General features: G+C 38.8%; 1 protein-coding gene across 4 annotated transcripts in view; it reads right to left on the bottom strand.

Moving 5' to 3' along the window:
* Nucleotides 1-19,926, bottom strand: part of FAM135B (family with sequence similarity 135 member B) — a 348,640-nt gene that overhangs the window by 165,418 nt on the left and 163,296 nt on the right. For all 4 annotated transcript variants that reach the window (XM_060201007.1, XM_060201008.1, XM_060201011.1 and 1 more), the window contains one exon: nucleotides 1,524-1,603. In XM_060201007.1, coding sequence (XP_060056990.1) covers nucleotides 1,524-1,603 — 80 coding nt within the window. The remainder of the gene's footprint in view (nucleotides 1-1,523; nucleotides 1,604-19,926) is intronic.

The following is a 19,926-nucleotide window of genomic DNA, read 5'->3' as shown; positions in this document are numbered from 1 at the left end:
AGCATATGACTTTCATCTTCACTTTCCTGGTAAAGAGAGGAAGTCAAAGTTACCAGTCCTGGGAAGCACAGGGGTTTATGTGGCATCACAGTTCAGACCTTGCTACCTCTGTGATCACCTCCCACCTCGTCACAGGAGACACTGATAGGGAAAGGGAGCACTACACAGGTAGCCAAGATACGGCTTCCTGTTCTGAAAAGAGGCAGGGTATGAGAGAATACTGACTACCTTTTCCGCCTCAGAATCTTATTTATTTTCTTCTTCTCTAGAAAGAAAAATTTAGTGGGAAAATAAGGACTACATTAGAAATATGAGATGCTGAAGAGTAACACTTAGCCCTCCAGAGTCAGGGGAGAGGAAGTGCCCAAGGATGTCTTTCTCCTGCTAGATCACAGGCCTGAGTCAAGCTGTTGACCCTACGCCATCAGCCTCCTGTTTGCATCCTCTTGTGTTGTTTTAGTTGTCTACTATGTGTCATGCTTCTCACATATCCAAGATGGCACTGCTTAGTATATACTCTCTCAATTTGTAGATAAATTTAATTGTATGCTATTCTCCTCACCATTACCACAGTGGAGTTGTCTACTTGCCAAGGCAATTCCAAATGAAGAGAAATTAAAACCATAACTCCTGGAGCTACTGGAATTGATTCTACACTATTTAGTTGAATATCTAAGCAAAAGTCATCATAGATACATCACTATCTCCTTACTTTCTCCTCCTTACCATAAGGTTAATCTATGTATTTCCTCCAATTTTATTTTTATTTATTTCTATTACCTTTATTTATCTATTGGGCAGAGACAGCCAGAGATTGAGAGGAAGGGGGATATAGAGAGGCAGAGAGACAGACATCTACATCCCTGCTTCACTACTCTTGAAGCTTTCTCCCTACAGGTGGATACTGGGGCCTTGAACCTGGGTCTTTGCACACTGCAATGTGTGCACTTAACCAGGTGCACCACCTACCAGTCCCCTCCCCCAAATTTATTAATGTATACACTGTTACCACTGAATCTTTATTTCTTACATAATACATTCTAACTCAATACTAAGATAATTAACTGTTGGGTACCCTTCATGCCCACTAATCCTCCATCACACAAAGATAAGAAACTGTGTGTGCCAGGCAACCATCACACAAAGATAAGAAACTGTGTGTGCCAGGCAACCAGTCTTCCTCAAGTGAGGTGTGTCACTTTTGACTCACTATGAACAGGAGGTGCTACTATTAACTGCCTACATATTTCAGGTTTTTTAGACTTAGATGGTCATCCTATTGACAGCAGGCTCCTCTAACAAAATTTTTAAAGGTTTTTTTTTTTTTTCTGGGAAAATAAGTTTTCCTTCAGCTAGGTTCCTCTTGCAACAAGGTGCACACAACCACTACAAAGTCACTACTGTAACATCCATCAATGATTTAATGAGTATCTTTATGTACCTTGCTCATGCTTCAGCCTGGCATAGAGTGATAAAGTATTAGTCCTAAGGAATAAGTACCCCACTACTATGCTTCCACTTACCTGACTGTCCAGCAATGGAGGCACTCAACCTGTGTGGGATCTTTGATGACACCTTCAAGGTTGCTCGGATCTGGTAATACCTAGAAAAGAGAACAGGAAAGGTGACTGAAGACCAGGCTTCTCATTGTGACTTCTACAGATACCAAGATTTACCCCTGAAGATGGTAGAAAAACCTCTCTCTCTATCTCTCTTCTTCCCTATCTTCCCCTTCCCTCTCAATTATTGACAGTCCCTATCCAATAAATAGATATCTTAAAAACTAAAAAAAAAAAATAAAGAAAGAAAGAAACTTGGAGGCCACAAACATAATCTTTTGTTATTAATGAGAAATTATCAGAGAAATGGGATGGATAAGGCCAACCTGGAGAAAATAAACTGAATTCACTTGATATCATACACGATCCATATAAACTGGTGTTGATGGTAATGGGGAGAAAACAGATACTGATAGCTTAGGAGTTTAGCTTTCCATCTGTCAAAATTAAGTCCATTAAAAATAGAGATTTAGTAGGGAGTCCAGTGGTGGCGCAGTGGGTTAAGCACTTGTGGCACGATGCGCAAGGATCCGGTTCGATCCCCCTCTCTGTCTTGCCCTCCTCTCTCCCTTTCTCTCTGTCCTATCCAACAACAATGACATTAACAACAACAACAACAACAATAAAAAAACAAGGGCAACAAAAAGGAAAATAAATTTAAAAAAAAATAGAGATTTAATGTATGGTGGAAAACGCAAATACAAGTAGAGAGGCATCATGTTCAGCAAAAACATGTCTTTTAATAACACAACAATTAAACTGCTAAACTCAGGAACTATTTCAAGATATATGTTCTAACATTTTTCCATGCCTTTATTTTTCATAAGCCATGCTCATTTTCCAAATTCACCAGTTTAGGGTCTTATGCCAGATACCATTTTGCTAGAAAAGCTTTTGCTTTGTTCTCTTTTGCTGCAGATGTAGATGCATCTTTTGAATCCCCATGTCTTGCAGTTAATAAGCCATTTGCTTGTACACACTGTGGAACATATATGGCATCATAATTGTTCCCCACTTGCATTGTGAAATGGGATGTGAATAAAATAGTCACATGGACGTAAAATGGACAGAACACACTGGTCTACTATGGCTCACTCACCTTCCTGTTGAGGCTTTTATGCTATTTACTCTGTGGCACTCTGATGATCTGAACATTTCTAAAAGGGCACATGCATTCTGTAAAATAGTTGGATAGCATCTTTAAAAATTAAGCATGCAACAGTCATGCAACCTAGCACATCTGCCCTGGAGATTTATCACAGAGAAATAAAAACTCGAACCACCCCAAAATGTCCATGTATGTAGCAGCTGTATTTGGAATAGTCCCAAATGGAAGGGATGCCTCTATCAGGAGTGACTGGTTAAATGAACTGTGCAATTCTACTCAGAAATACACAGGAGTGAAACATGGATACATACAACAACCTCGATTGATCTTCTGACTCCCAGAGGGTTAAAGAACAGGAAAGCTATCAGGGGAGGGGATGGGTTGTGGAGTTCTGGTGATGGAAATTATGTAGAGTTATACCCCTCTTATCATATGGTTTAGTCAATGTTTCCTTTTCATAAACAAAAAAATAATAATAATCAGTGGGAGAAGCTGATTCCTAAAGATGGATGATGCCATTTACATAGCACTCCTGAAACAAGAAAACTGTAAAAATTGAGCACAAAGTACATCTTACTGGGGGAGATGAGAGAATGGAGTAGCAGGGAAGTGGCTGTGGTTATAAAAGTGACACGAAAAACATTTCTGACAATGAGGGCATCTGACGCCAGTGTATCCATCACAAAGCCTTACGAGTCATATTACACTGCAGACAGCTCTTAGCATTTGGAAACAGGCAAAAACACATTACATACTCAATTTAAATAAAGCTTTGTGAGAATGTGTGATCCCTCGAAATAAAAGAAAAAGGGTATTTGTAAGCAGTCGTCTATCCTCTTGTTCAACCAGAAAACCATTATGATTTGACATGTTAAAAATGGTAAGTGGGCCAATGGTATACCCAGCTGAGCACATAAGTTATGATTCAAGAGGACCAAGGTTCAAGACCCTTGCCCCCACCAGGAAAGGGTAGTTTCCTAAAGAGTGAAGTAGTGCTACAGATTTTTTTTTCTATCTCCCTCTCTATCTGCACCCCTCCTATCAATTTCTCTGTACTATCAAGTAAAAGAAAAAAAAAAGGAAGGAAAAAAAGGAAAAAAGAAAGAAAAACAAGAGAAAAAAGTGGCTGCTGGAAGCCTTGGTTCGTCACGCTGGCACAAAGCCCTAGCAATAAAAAATGAAAAGTAAAATTTAAGGAGCATCAACAGTTATGGAAAACTCGATAAAATGACAAAAGGAAAAAATAGGAAAACCTTGTTTCCCACTTAAAGTGTCTTTCCTTTACTATTTTATTTCTTTTTTATCTTTTTTTTTTTTTGTATTGCTACTGTGGTTATCAGCGGGGTCAGTATCTGCATGATGAATCCACTGCTTCTGGCGCTTATTTTGTTTTCTTTTCTTTCATTTTTTTTTTGCTTCCCTTTTGATTTGGATAGAGACAGATGAAATGAGAGATCACTAACTACTAACCATAGTGATAATAATTCATCCAGCAAATGGCAGGCAGGATTCTAACTGCAGACCCAGATGTATTTTATTGGCTACTCCATCTCATAGAATGACATTTTGTTGCATAAATTAAAGGCTTTTTATAACCAATTCTAAGCACTGACTGAAATAGTGTTCTATAAGAGCACTTGATGTTACCGAATCTACTTCAAGGAAAAGGTCCACATCTTGAACTGCAAGTATTTATAGGCATGCTGGAAGAATGTTTCAATTAGTTTGACTTATTTTTACTCTGCCCTAGTTAAACAAAATGTTTAAACGCCATTAGTGATTTATTTGTCAATTTGGGAGAAACCCAAAGTTTCTCCCAGATCATGAATTTCATAAATCACAAGTCAACATGATATACAAATATGGTATCCTGTCCAATCTACAGGAAATATGTGAGACACAAATAAAAAATTAACAAAATATCCATCTCAAAGTGAGAAAACTAGCCTTTGAAGTTAAAAGATTTTGTGCAGGTCCACATAATCAATAAGTTATGTTGGTGTGTGTGTGTGTGTGTGTGTGTGTACACTTAACCAGGTGCACCAACTCCCAGCCCCAAGTTATGTTGATAAACTGCCAAGGATGACATCATTTCATCAACAGATGCAGATGCCCTTTAAGAACATTCTTGCTACTTTCCTTCAGCTGAGGTCGTCCAAGAGTGGGGAATTTCACTCAAGTTCTTGGAGAACGAGTACAGAATAGGAGAAAGTGGGGAACAGGTTTCAGACAAAAGAAATAGAATCTAAGACCAGGAGGTTGAACATGTCAAATGGTGTGCTGACATTTTCAAGTAGTTTAAATTAGCACAAAATTTAATTTGGAAAATAATAAGTCCTTTACTGACTTCTTACTGTAGAAGTAGCCCTAAACCATGGTCCTCATTTAATGTAGCAGAATAATGTCTTCTTTCTTTCTCTCTTCCTTTCTTTCTTCGTTCCTTTTTCAATATTTATTTATTATATAGAGACAGCCAGAAATTGAGAGGGTATAGTGAGATAGGGAGAGAGACAGAGAGACATCTGCAGCACTACTTCACCACTCAGAAAGCTTCCCCCTATAGGTGGGGACCAGAGACTCAAACATGGGTCTTTGTGCGCTGTAATATGTGCACTCAAACAGGTACACCACCACTGCGCTTCCAGAAAAATGTTCTCTCCAAAGATACCAGCATCCTAATATTCAGAATCTGTAAACATATGTGGCAAAACAATAATTACAATAACAACAACAACAATAATAATGGTTACAATCATTATTTAGATGGCTAACCAGTTAGCCTTAAAATTAGGAAATGATTCCAGATTACCTGGGTGAGCCCAGAATAGCCACAAGTATATTTATAAATATAAGGATGAGTCAAATAAAGGAAACTGATTAACACAATATGAGCAAAACTCACTAAGCTATTGCTGGCTTTGAAGGTGAAAAGTACCAGTAGCCAAGGAATTCTTCTCTATCTTATCTAATAAAAATAAAGAACAGAAAGAGACAAAAGTAAAGTATAGCTGTCAAGAAGGGAGAATTTTTTGAGCATATTAAGGTATTAAGCGCCAGTAAAAGTGCTGGTTAATGAAAACAAATAAAGGAAGAGAGAAAGGAAGGAAGGAAGGAAGGAAGGAAGGAAGGAAGGAAGGAAGGAAGGAAGGAAGGAAGGAAGGAAAGAAAGAAAGAGAAAGAAGGGAGGGAGGGAGGGAGGAACGAAACTATTAAAAATGCCTTGAAAAAAATAACCTCAATGACAAAATGAAAATGACTAATTTGTGTTTTTATCAATACAGAAAAGAACTTATTAGGCATATATTCAGTGGAATACTACTAAGCACTTATAAAAGATTACATCCTTTCATAAGGACCCCGGTTTAATTCCCTTATCCATACCTGCAGGGGAAAGCTTCAGAGTGGTGAAGCAAAGCTGCAGGTGTCTCTCTCTCTCTCTCTCCCTCTCACTATCTTCCTCTCCCCACTCAATTTCTCTCTGTCTCTAATGATAAGTAAATACAGACTTAAAAGATAAGCATAAACATTTACAAAAATATTATATCCTGTTATGGAACTAGAGGTGATCATGCTTAGTGAAGTAAGAAAAGAAGTGAAATACAGCTACCAGATGATTTCACTTACATTTGAAATATAGAGAATAGAGACACAAGAACTATATATATTATACACACACACACATATACCAACCCCTGTCTAAAAACTTGGAAGAGCTTGTTGGGGTGGTGGCGCTGGGGGGACAGAAATTTGGTGGTGGGAGTGGTTCAGAACTACACTCGTATTATATTATAATCTTGTAAATCAGTAATAAAAATAAATAAATAAATAAATAAATAATAAGGAATTATCCTTTAGCCTCTCCACAAAGGAATATATTGCAAACAATACCTTGATTTTAACTCTAAGACAATATCAGACCTTTGACCTCTAAAATCATTAGTCTGTGCTTTGTTATTTAAAACCACAAAATATGCAGAAATTTATTACACTACCAAAATACACACCTTTTTTTAAAAATCTCCTCCTTGTTCCTGTACTAGTAAACAAGCATGCAGGTATCTTCTTTTATGAATCATTTTATTGGAGGGTTAATGGCTTACACTACAAGTGTTTCCTGGACAGTTGCTGACAGTTGGCAAATCAAAAATGATCTCAGGACCCAAGTTTCACCTGCTTGGAGAAAGGTTTTTCTGTCTTTGTTTCTCTCCAAAACTGGGCCACTTAGTAAAGCTTCTTTAAGACCTCCCACAGGGAATCAGGCGATAGCACAGCGGGTTAAACACAGATGGTGCCAAGTGCAAGGACCCGCATAAGGATCCCAGTTAGAGCCCCCAGCTCCCCACCTGCACGGGAGTCGCTTTACAAGTGGTGAAGCAGGTCTGCAGGTGTCTGTCTTTCTCTCCCCCTCTCTGTCTTCCCCTCCTCTCTCCATTTCTCTCTGTCCTGTCCAACAAGGACGACATCAATAATAACTACAACAATAAAATAACAAGGGCAACAAAAGAGAATGAATAAATAAATATCAAAAAAAGAAGAAGTTGTGGTACAGATACACAATGAAATACTACACTGTGAGAAACAAAGGCTTCTTCTTTAAATAAAAAAAAGACTTCCACAACCACTTTAAGTCTCAGATGAAGTAAGAACTACAAAAGGTGATTAAGGGCAAAAGACTAGCACACTTTAATATTGGTCTCTTTTGTCACTACCAGGACACTCCATCATTTGGGGCCCTAGTCAGGGAATCTTGGGGTTTCCACATAGATATGATGGACGTACACCTCTCTCCACCATCGTTGGTCACTTCCATCTGAAACATCATCATAAGCTCATTAGTGGTCCTCTACAGGACCTTGCTTTCAATGTAGAACAGCAATGGCAGGAACTCCCCCACTCTTGGAAAGGAAGCTGTGTCAATCTACCTCACTTGTTTTGATATGAGTGTAGCCCAAAATGTTGCTAGCTGTGACCATGGGATGCAAGATCAGACTGACTGACAGGGATGCATAGGTCACACAGGCTCCTGTGCTAAATATGAATAGATATGAGCCCTATGTCAGATCCATGGGAGTTACAGTTAATGATATTTATGTACTTTCCTCATATATAGGAGGTACTACTTGCCCTAATGTAGCTTTCTAGTCCTATTCTCAACTCTGACACCAACTTGTAAGACAATACTTTCAGCCCACCTGCATGTTATAGCTGTCAAGCCCAAGCAAAAATTACTGGAAACAGGCCCCTTGGAATAGACTTAAAATAGACTTCCTACTTTCTTTCCACATGAAGATCCTTAGTTCTATCTGTCCTATTCTTACTTTTAGGTTCCTGATTATTAAACAAGTTGTCCTGTTTTATATCTAACTTTTCAGCCACCAAGTTGAAAAGACTACTATGATGCCATTGTCACTTCCCTAGGCAGATGACCTCACCAATGTATCCCAGAACCTTACCTCCCCAGAGCCACACCCACTAGAGAAAGACAAAGACAGTCTGGGAGTATGGGCTGAACTGCCAACATCCATCTTCAATGGAGAAGCAATTACAGAAGTCAGACCTTTCACCTTCTGCACCAAATAAAGCACTTTGGCCTCTACCCCTCAAGAGATTAAAAAAAAAAAAAAAAAAAAGGAAACTTCCAATGGAAGGAATGGGATGTAGAATTCTGGAGGAAGGAACTGTATGGAATTGTAACCCTCTTATACTACAATATTGTTAATTATTATTAAATCACTAATAAAGAAGATTGTCACTGAAAATTTCTCAAGTGAACTCTAAAATATATTTTGTAAAAACTGATGTCCTAGGTTTTAAGAAGGCAATGGACAGTTATTGCCGTAATCAGATTATTTCTCAATTGGGTTAACTTTGAAAATCCCACTGTTAGCATTTTCTGTATTTGACCTCACCATGATTTATTTCCTTTGATTATATACATATATACATATGTCATATAAATTAATGCCACTGGAGGTTTCTATTCTCCTGGTGTAAGATTTTAGAAGAGTCAACATTTCACAGACTCAGCCTATGGTCTGTGCATTAAAAAGACATTCAATCAATTTTTCCCATCTCATATTAATTAAATAGTGATTTATATGACTATAAATTAAAAGGAGTGTACATAAACACCATTCCCACCACCAAAAGACTGTGTCCCATCCCATACCACCCCCACCCCACAACCCCAGTGAAGCTGAACATCTACCCTCACCCTCCACCCAGAGATTCTTACTTTGGTGCTCTACTCCAAACTCAGTGCAAACCTGCTTTGAGTTTTCCTTTCTGTTCTTCTTTCTCAACTTCTGTTCACAAGTGGCATGCAGAAACTTACTGTTTCCTCTATCAAGCCCATATTTCCACCAATCCTGAAACCTCTAGGGTGGGGCTCACTTTCCTGCATGTTTCTCTCAATTCATACCAACTGATACTGCATCTGCAGATCCCAACCTAATCAAAGCAATGAGTACCACCTCAGCATGCTTCACTTCAGGCTGTGTCCAGAGATGTCAGGCATGGAATGCCAACCCTTCAGCATCATTGCTCAGTTGAGACCTTTCCTTTCTCATAGATCTCCTTAATTACATTTTGGATGGTTCACTTCCTAATAAAGCCTCAAAAACTATATATATATATATATATATATCAAGTCCCATGTGATAAGGCATATGTTCACATGTATCCACAAATTAGGGCAAAATATATACCATATATATATATATATATATATATATATATATATATATATTAGTAAAGGTACACAATAGTTTTCAGTGAGCCAATAAATTAAGCAAACAAGTAGAAAGACCTAAAAAGACACCATAAAGTACCTAATGAAATAGTTTCTACTTAGACCTAGATACCCTCCTCACCTACTTCCTATGACATTTCCCTCACTCACTCCAAAGCTAAACTTATCACAGTAATGACTGCAAAAGCTGAATAAGGGCAAGAGACTGGCATACTTCAACGATGACTCTTTAGTCACTATCAGGCCACCCCATCAGCTGGAACCCTAGCCGGGGAGTCCTGAGATTCCCAAACAGATATGATGGGCCTAGACCTCAAATAAATCAATCTCTCCATTGTTACCAGTCATCTCTATCTGGAAGAACACAATAGACCCCTTTGTGGGCCCCCATAGGACCTTTTCCTCAACAGGGATCAACAATGGTAGAGGATGTTGGACAACATACTCTATCTTCCACCTGAGGATGATGGTTCCTGAAATTGGGGCAGCTTGGAACGTCCCTACTCATGACCACAGAATGGGAGCTCAGATCTACAGATACGCAGAGGTCACATAGGCTCCTAAGCTGAATATGGGCCCCACATCACATCAAAACTAGGGAAAACATCTGTGTGTGGTAAAAACATTTAATTTTTTAATGTATTGTATATTTTATTGCCACTAGAATTATCATTGGGACTTGGTGCCAGCACAATAAAATCAGTACTTCTGGCAGTCTTATATGGGCAGACAAGCTGAGAGGGAAATGGAAAACACAACTGCAGTACTGCTTCACCACTTCTGAAGCTTCCCACTGGCAAGGCCAAGGGCTTGAACCTGGTCACTTATTACGATAATGTGTGTTCTATCAGGTGTGCCACTGCCCCAGTCTTCTCTCCTGGGGTTGAGGAGATAGTTGACAAGAAAAAGGCACTACTTGTATACACGAAGTCTTTATAAAAACTATAGAAGCACTCACAAATCAAGGCCTCTGAGATAGCTCCTTAGGGAGGAGGTACTGTTTTCTCTTGCATACAAGCCAAGTTTGAGCCCCCAAGGACTACAGTACTACGTAGGAGTATTACAGCAATTGGGAAAGCTTCTTCTGTGTCTGTCTGTCTGTCTGTCTGTCTGTCTATCTATCTATCTTTCTAGCTATCTATTTATCTGTCATCTATCTGAAAAAGTCAACTTGGAGCAGTGTAAATCTAGTTATGACAAAAGCACATCGCAAATGATGAGAAGTTCAAAACAATTTATTTTATGGTTATACATCTATAGCATAAGTTTGCTTGCTGATTGTTGTGACACTACTATTGAATAGGACTGTGGTACTTGACAGCATACAGCTGAGGCTGACCTGAGAACACAGTTAGCACACATAAGTCAAGTTATTTAACTTCCAGGAGGTCAGACATCAGCCCCTGCCCCGTCCCACTGCTCCTTCTCTTCTTGGGCTCTCCCAGGGCCTCTGCCATGCTGCCTATCCAGGGAGATAACACATGGGATTTAACTTTGGTAACTTATGCATCCATGGGCCTGGCTTACTCTTACTGTAATGGCCTATATTTGCCTATCTTGCTGTACCTAAAATATATCATTCCGTACTGCCGTACCGCCATGTAATAAACTTTGTTTGTCTTAAGCTGCTACAAGCAGCCTGCCCCCCACCCACCCCCAGTCCCATGAAGTCTTTTGGTTTTTAGTTATATAGTCTGGGATAATGAGCCATCACACTGTCCCTACCAGTCCTTCACCAGCATGATACCGAGAGCAGTCTAGAATCCTAGTCACCTATAGCTAGTTTAACCTGTCAGAGGAGACCCATTGATATCCTGGAATGGAACTTCAACTTCATTTCTTTATTTTGCCTCCAGGGTTAACACTGCGCTTTTGTGACAACACTAAGAATCCACTATTCCTGTTGGACCTTTTTTTTTCTTGATAGGACAGAAATTGAGAGGAGAGGGAAGATAGAGAAGGAAAAAGGTGAGACACCTGCAGACCTGTTTCCCGCTTATGAAGCAGAAAAAGTTTCTTCTGTGTCTGTCTGTCTGTCTATCTATCTTTCTATCTAGCTATCTAATTATCTGTCATCTATCTGGAAAAGTCAACTTGGAGGTGGGGGGTGGGGGCTTGAACCTGAGTCTTTGCATATATTCTTATGCATAGTACTATGTGCACTAAATAGGTTGCACCATCACCCAGTTCACCAAACTCTGTAACTCCATGGGGAAACAGCAGAAGCTTTACCTGCAAGAAATCCTTTGGTGTTCTGAAAAATCAGAAAGTAAAAAAAATGGAGATACTATAATCATTTATCTGGAAACTGAAAACACCTAGAATTGCCAAAACCATCTTGAGGAAAAGAAACAGAAATGGAGGCATCACACTCGCAGACCTTAAACTATATTACAAAGCCATCATCATCAAAACAGCATGGTACTGGAACAAAAAATAGGCACACAGACCAGTGGAACAGAATTGAAAGCCCAGAAATAAATCTCCATACCTATGGACATCTAATCTTTGATAAGGGGGCCCAAAGGATTAAATGGAAAAAGGAGGCTCTCTTCAATAAATGGTGCTGGGAAAACTGGTTGTAACATGCAGAAGAATGAAATTGAACCACTTTATCTCACCAGAAACAAAAATCAACTCCAAATGGATCAAAGACCTAGATGTCAGACCAGAAACAATCAAATACTTAGAGGAAAACATTGGTAAAACACTTTCCAACCTATACCTCAATGACATCTTTGATGAATCAAACCCAATTGCAAGGAAGACTAAAGCAGAAACAAACCAATGGGACTACATCAAATTGAAAAGCTTCTGAACATCCAAAGAAACTATGAAACAAACAAAGAGACCCCTCATCAGACAAGAAACTAATCACCAAAATATATAAAGAGCTCAGTAAACTTAGCACCAAAAAAACAAATGACCCCATCCAAAAATGGGCAGAGGATATGAACAAAACATTCACTACAGATGAGATCCAAAAGGCTAACAAACATATGAAAAACTGCTCTAGGTCACTGATTGTTAGAGAAATGCAAATTAAGACAACACTAAGATACCATCTCACTCCTGTAAGAATGACATACTTCAAAAAGGATAGCAGCAACAAATGCTGGAGAGGTTGTGGGGACAGAGGAACCCTTTTACATTGCTGGTGGGAATGTAAATTGGTACAGCCTCTGTGGAGAGCAGTCTGGAAAACTCTCAGAAGGCTAGACATGGACCTTCCATATGATCCAGTAATTCCTCTCCTGGGGTTATACCCCAGGACTCCATAACACACAACCAAAAAGAGGTGTTTACTCCTATGTTCATAGCAGCACAATTCATAACAGCTAAAACCTGGAAGCAACCCAGGTGCCTAACAACAGATGAGTGGCTGAGAAAGCTGTGGTATATATATATATACAATGGAATACTATGCAGCTATCAAAAACAATGAACCCACCTTCTCTGACCCATCTTGGACAGAGCTAGAAGGAATTATGTTAAGTGAGCTAAGTCAGAAAGATAAAGATGAGTATGGGATGATCCCATTCATCAACAGAAGTTGAGTAAGAAGATCTGAAAGGGAAACTAAAAGCAGGACCTGACCAAATTGTAAGTAGGGCATCAAAGTAAAAACCCTGTGGTGAGGGGTAGACACGCAGCTTCCTGGGCCAGTGGGGGGTGGGAGTGGGTGGAAGGGATGGGTCACAGTCTTTTGGTGGTGGGAATGGTGTTTATGTACACTCCTAGCAAAATGTAGACATATAAATCACTAGTTAATTAATTAATTTGAGAGGGGGAAAATCAATTGTATGTCTCAAAGTTTTTCAAAACACAAACTGAATCTTTTTAATATATAGGCTGTGTATTTGATATGCGGACTCTCTCAAAAGCCTAGACCAAGTAGATCAGATACATACACAGCTATATACAAGATAAGGGGTACTGTATAGCAAACCCTAACAAAAGGACTTTTCAAAGTTAACCCAATTACCAAATAATATGATGATAACATTAACTATCGATTGTCTTTTGGAACCCTAAGACAGCAGGAACCTCACATCTCCACTATAGAGTCCCTACTTCCCCCAGTCCTGGAACCCTTGGATAGCGCCCACTTTCCCGTATGCCTCTCCCAATCCATATCAAATAATATTGCATCTGCTGATCACAACCTAACCAACGCAACGATTGCCACCTCAATATGCTTCACTTCAGACTGTGTCCAGAGACTTCACATGTGTAATGACAACCCTTCAGTTTCATTACTCGGGTGAGACCTTTCCTTTCATAGTATACTCTGATTTCATCTCAGGTGGTTCACTTTCTAACAAAGTCCCAAAACCTAGATATACACCAGTTTCTGTGAGAGAGAGCATATCTTCACACATATCTATAAACTACTGCAAAATATATACTTGAAAGCAGTAGTACACTAGAGTTTGCAGTGAGTACCTCCCTAACACTTCCTCTCCACTATTCCAAGCTTTGGGTCCATGATTGCTCAACAATTTGTTTGGCTTCGTATGTTAACTCTCTTTTCAGTCAGCAGGTTCCAGATGCCAGGATGCTGGCCAGGCTTCCCTGGATTGAAGACCCCACCAATGTGTCCTGGAGCTCAGCTTCCCCAGAGACTCACCATAAAGGGAAAGAGAGAGGCAGATAGGGAGTACGGACTGACCAGTCAACGCCCATGTTCAGCGGGGAAGCAATTACAGAAGCCAGACCTTCTACCTTCTGCAACCCACAATGACCGTGGGTCCATGCTCCCAGAGGGATGGAGAATGGGAAAGCTATCAGGGGAGGGGGTGGGATATGGAGATTGGGTGGTGGGAATTGTGTGGAGTTGTACCCCTCCTACCCTATGGTTTTTGTCAATTAATCCTTTCTTAAATTAAAAAAAAATGGAGATGACTACACTTACAGACTTACATTTTCTGTAAGTATCCACCCATCACACACACGAAAAAAACTTGTTAGATATTTATTGGCAACACACACATACACACTCACCCATGCACATGATGCTTTTCTAAAAGAAAAAAAAAACAGCTAATATTTCAGTAATAATTATCTGATTACCTCATTATGGTCAAAATAAGATCATCATAACTCATTGTTTATTATAGTAAAAATCACCTTCCTTTTCTCCTTCCCATGAGGAGCTGGAAGAATCTATGTGGAGTTTACACCACCGGAAACCACAGTTAATTGTAATGGTAATTCTGAGTTATAGTCATTTCCCATAACAATGAAAAAATGGTAGTTTCCTCATGTAAATGTACAGACAGGCATTTAGTGAAAGCCCTTGGGGTATCCTTCTGAACCCCCTCCCCACCATGTGCACTTTTCCTCTCTCTCTCTTTCACACACACACTGGGCTAGTAACAGCAGAACTGAGTTGTGGGCACTTCATAAATATTTGTTCAATCCAATTGTTTTAAATTGAATGCCTACAAAATTCCATAAACAATTATTAAATTTCAGTGGTATTTCTCCTTACAGCGCAATGATGTGTCAACAGTACACAACTTCAAGACCTTTGACTGGAAGTTGGTAGCTTGATATTGACCTTGATAGCAATATTTACAACTGTGAAAGTCACAAATGCGGAAAATAAATTTCTGCTATCGTCACTGAGCCTTCACCTCTCCTAGTCAATTTTTTAGATAAAAAGCAAGACAAACAGAGAGGGCAGACACCATGAGACCTAAGCTTCCATCAAAAATGGTGGAGGCTGAGCTTGAATCTAGTTGCTTGTGTAATAAACACGTGCACTGTATCAATGAATCATTTTACTTGGTCCGGGGGGGGGGTCAGTTTTTTAAATCCTTTATTAGTACACAATGGCTTTGAACTCTTATTACTACCTCCACCACTCAATTCTTTCAACTGAGGAAAATCTAAAACCCACAGTATATAACTGGGAAAATGGAAAAATTCTCAAAGAAGTCACTATTATGTCAGATTCAAACTGTTCAGCCTTCAGAAAACTTACACAACATATTTCTCAGAGATACTGCACTGAATAAACCTATCATAATTAGTCTTCTGGGGGTAATTCTCTTATGAAGTGGAGGTAAAAATGAAACGTTAAATAAATATATGTCCTTTGAACACAGAGCATTCTGTGTAGCATTCTGAACAACAACAACTAAATAAAAACTATAACTCTGCTTCTAGTTTTTTCATTGCCATAAAAGCCAAAATAAAACAAAGCTACAGCAAAATTTACAACAGTAACAATGTTTGTTGTGCTATCTTACGGCCACTGAAATCATCTGAACTTTCATTTTCTCATTTGAACATGAAACACTCCTTGTCTCTTAAAGTTGACATAAAAAAACAATGTTTACAGCAATATTTGGCTTCAAGAAATGATGGACATTATTTTTGCTATCATATTTTTTTGCTATCATATTTTTTTTAATTTCTTTATTGGGTGATTAATGGTTTACAGTCAACAATAAAATACAATAGTTTGTACATCTATACTATTTCTCAGTTTCCCATATTTCCATTCAATCCCCGCTAGATCCTCCTCTGCCATTATGTTCCAAGGCCTGAACCCTCCCCCCGACCCCCAGAGTCTTTTACTTTGGAGCAATACACCAACTCCAGTCCAAGTTCTGCTCTGTGTTTTCCCTTCTGTTCTTATTTTTCTTTCTTTTTTTTTAATTGTTTTTATTTATTTATTTTTTATTGGGGAATTAATGTTTTACATTCAACAGTAAGTACAATAGTTTGTACATGTATAATATTCCCCAGTTTCCCATATAACAATCAACCCCCACTAGGTCCTCTGAATCCTTCTTGGACCTGTATTCTTCCCACCCACCCACCCCAGAGTCTTTTACTTTGGTGCGATATGCCAATTCCAGTTCAGGTTCTACTTGTGTTTTCTTTCTGATCTTGTTTTTCAACTCCGACCTGAGAGTGAGATCATCCCATATTCATCCTTCTGTTTCTGACTTATTTCACTCAACATGATTTTTTCAAGGTCCATCCAAGATCGGCTGAAAATGGTGAAGTCACCATTTTTTATAGCTGAGTAGTATTCCATTGTGTATATATACTACAACTTGCTCAGCCACTCATCTGTTGTTGGACACCTGAGTTGCTTCCAGGTTTTGGCTATTACAAATTGTGCTGCCAAGAACATATGTGTACACAGATATTTTTGGATGGATATGTTGGATTCTTTAGGATATAAATGGAGAAGACCCAAATAAATCGGATAGTAAATGAAAGAGGAGATATCACAACAGACACCGCAGAAATTAAACATATCATGCGAGGCTACTATGAACAACTATATGCCACCAAGCTAGAAAACCTGGAAGAAATGGATGATTTCCTAGATACCTACCAACTTCCAAAACTAAGTAAAGAGGAAGTGGATAACATGAACAGGCCCATCACAGCCAATGAAATTGAAACAGTTATCAAAAACCTCCCCAAAAATAAAAGTCCTGGACCAGATGGTTTTACAAATGAATTCTACAAAACCTTCAAAGAAGAACTAATACCTCTACTTTTAAAAGTTTTCCAGAAGATTGAAGACACTGGAATACTCCCTGCCAGCTTCTATGAAGCCAACATCACTCTGATACCAAAAGCAGACAGGGACACAACCAAAAAAGAAAACTACAGACCAATATCTCTGATGAATATAGATGCTAAAATACTGAACAAAATTCTAGCCAACCGGATACAGCAGTATATTAAAAAGATTGTTCATCATGACCAAGTGGGGTTTATCCCAGGCATGCAAGGTTGGTTTAATATATGTAAATCAATCAATGTGATCCACCACATCAACAAAAGCAAGACCAAAAACCACATGATCATATCAATAGATTCAGAGAAAGCCTTTGACAAAATCCAACATCACTTTATGATCAAAACACTATAAAAAATGGGAATAGATGGAAAATTCCTGAAGATAGTGGAGTCTTTATATAGCAAACCTACAGCCAACATCATACTCAATGGTGAAAAACTGGAAGCATTTCCCCTCAGATCAGGTACTAGACAGGGCTGCCCACTATCACCATTACTATTCAACATAGTGTTGGAAGTTCTTGCCATAGCAGTCAGGCAGGAACAAGGAATTAAAGGGATACAGATTGGAAGAGAAGAAGTCAAACTCTCCTTATTTGCAGATGACATGATAGTATACATAGAAAAACCTAAGGAATCCAGCAAGAAGCTTTTGGAAATCATTAGGCAATACAGTAAGGTGTCAGGCTACAAAATTAACATTCAAAAGTCAGTGGCATTCCTCTATGCAAACACTAAGCTAGAAGAAATTGAAATCCAGAAATCAATTCCTTTTACTATAGCAACAAAAACAATAAAATATCTAGGAGTAAACCTAACCAAAGAAGTGAAAGACTTGTATACTGAAAATTGTGAGTCACTACTCAAGGAAATTGAAAAAGACACAAAGAAGTGGAAAGATATTCCATGTTCATGAGTAGGAAGAATTAACATCATCAAAATGAATATACTACCCAGAGCCATCTACAAATTTAATGCTATCCCCATCAAGATCCCAAGCACATTTTTTAGGAGAATAGAAAAAAATGCTACAAATGTCTATCTGGAACCAGAAAAGACCTAGAATTGCCAAAACAATCTTGAGAAAAAAGAACAGAACCGGAGGCATCACACTCCCAGATCTCAAATTGTATTATAGGGCCGTTGTCATCAAAACTGCTTGGCACTGGAACATGAATAGACACACTGACCAGTGGAATAGAATTGAGAGCCCAGAAGTGAGCCCCCATACCTATGGACATCTAATCTTTGACAAAGGGGCTCAGACTATTACATGGGGAAAGCAGAGTCTCTTCAACAAATGGTGTTGGAAACAATGGGTTGAAACATGCAGAAGAATGAAACTGAACCACCGTATTTCACCAAATACAAAAGTAAATTCCAAGTGGATCAAGGACTTGGATGTTAGACCACAAACTATCAGATACTTAGAAGAAAATATTGGCAGCACTCTTTTCCGCATAAACTTTAAAGACATCTTCAATGAAACGAATCCAATTATAAAGAAGACTAAGGCAAGTATAAACCTATGGGACTACATAAAATTAAAAAGCTTCTTCACAGCAAAAGAAACCACTAACCAAATCAAGAGACCCCTCACAGAATGGGAGAAGATCTTTACATGCTATACATCATACAAGAGTTTAATAACCACTATATATAAAGAGCTCACCAAACTCAACAACAAGACAACAAATAACCCCATCCAAAAATGGGGGGAGGACTTGGACAGAATATTGACCACAGAAGAGATCCAAAAGGCTGAGAAACACATGAAAAAATGCTCCAAGTCTCTGATTGTCAGAGAAATCCAAATAAAGACAACAATGAGATACCACTTCACTCCTATGAGAATGTCATACATCAGAAAAGGTAATAGCAGCAAATGCTGGAGAGGCTATCATATTTTTTACACATCAACAACAACAACAGAAAATCTATACACAAATATTTCTATTCATTAAATCTGTTTCATAAAAAAAACAAAAACTCAAGTCAGCAACATAATGAGCTTAGTTGGAGATACTTAGCATAAAAAAAGATGTTGCAGGGAGTTGGGCAGTAGCACAGAGGGTTAAGCACAGGTGGCACAATGCGCAAGAACCTCTGTAAGGATCCTGGTTTAAGACCCAAGACCCAGGCTCCCCACCTGCAGGGGCGTCACTTCACAGGTGGTGAAACAGGTCTGCAGATGTCTATCTTTCTCTCCCCCTCTCTATCTTCCCTCCTCTCTCCATTTCTCTCTGTCCTATCCAACAACAACAACATCAGTAATAACTATAACAATAAAACAACAAGGACAACAAAAGGGAATACATAAATAAATATTAAAAAAAGATGTCGCGAAACTGATGGAAAACTGAAAAGCATCTCTCCATCGCTGTAACTCCCTGTGCTGTATTTAGTTACATCCACAGTGGTAGACCTGTTGTTTCTACCCAATGAGTCAAACCCAGATGGAAATTTGCATGGGTGGGCATGTGTTAATGTAACTCTCAGAAGTGCTGCTGGTGCCAGTCTCCATCCCGCTGAGAAGACATATTTGCAAGTGAAGAGAATGTACCTTCAAAAATCAATATGGAATGGGCTTCATTATAAGATGCCTGACATAGTATGTGCTGAACAGATATATCTATTCTATTCCCCTTTGACTTGGAGCTCTGTTTGATTTCCCTCACATTTGCATTGCTTGATTACATGTGATTGGGTGGGAAGCAGACCCTAACACTTTCCACATAGCTTGATATGACCTGGGTAATTTAAAACCTCAGACCAGAAAATATGCTGTGACATGGTCTCTACAGAGAATTTTTTTTCTTTTTTTTTTTTTGATATTTTAGTTTATTTTAGTGAGAGAGAAAGATACAGAGAGATACACAGTGAGAATGATCAGAGCAATGCTCAGCTCTGGTTTATGGTGGTGCTAGAGATTGAACCTATAACCTTAGAGCCTC

Source organism: Erinaceus europaeus, chromosome 1 (assembly GCF_950295315.1).
Source record: "Erinaceus europaeus chromosome 1, mEriEur2.1, whole genome shotgun sequence".
Classification (NCBI taxonomy): domain Eukaryota; kingdom Metazoa; phylum Chordata; class Mammalia; order Eulipotyphla; family Erinaceidae; genus Erinaceus; species Erinaceus europaeus.
Note: the sequence above shows the minus strand (reverse complement) of the source record. Positions and strands in the feature narration are given on the sequence as shown.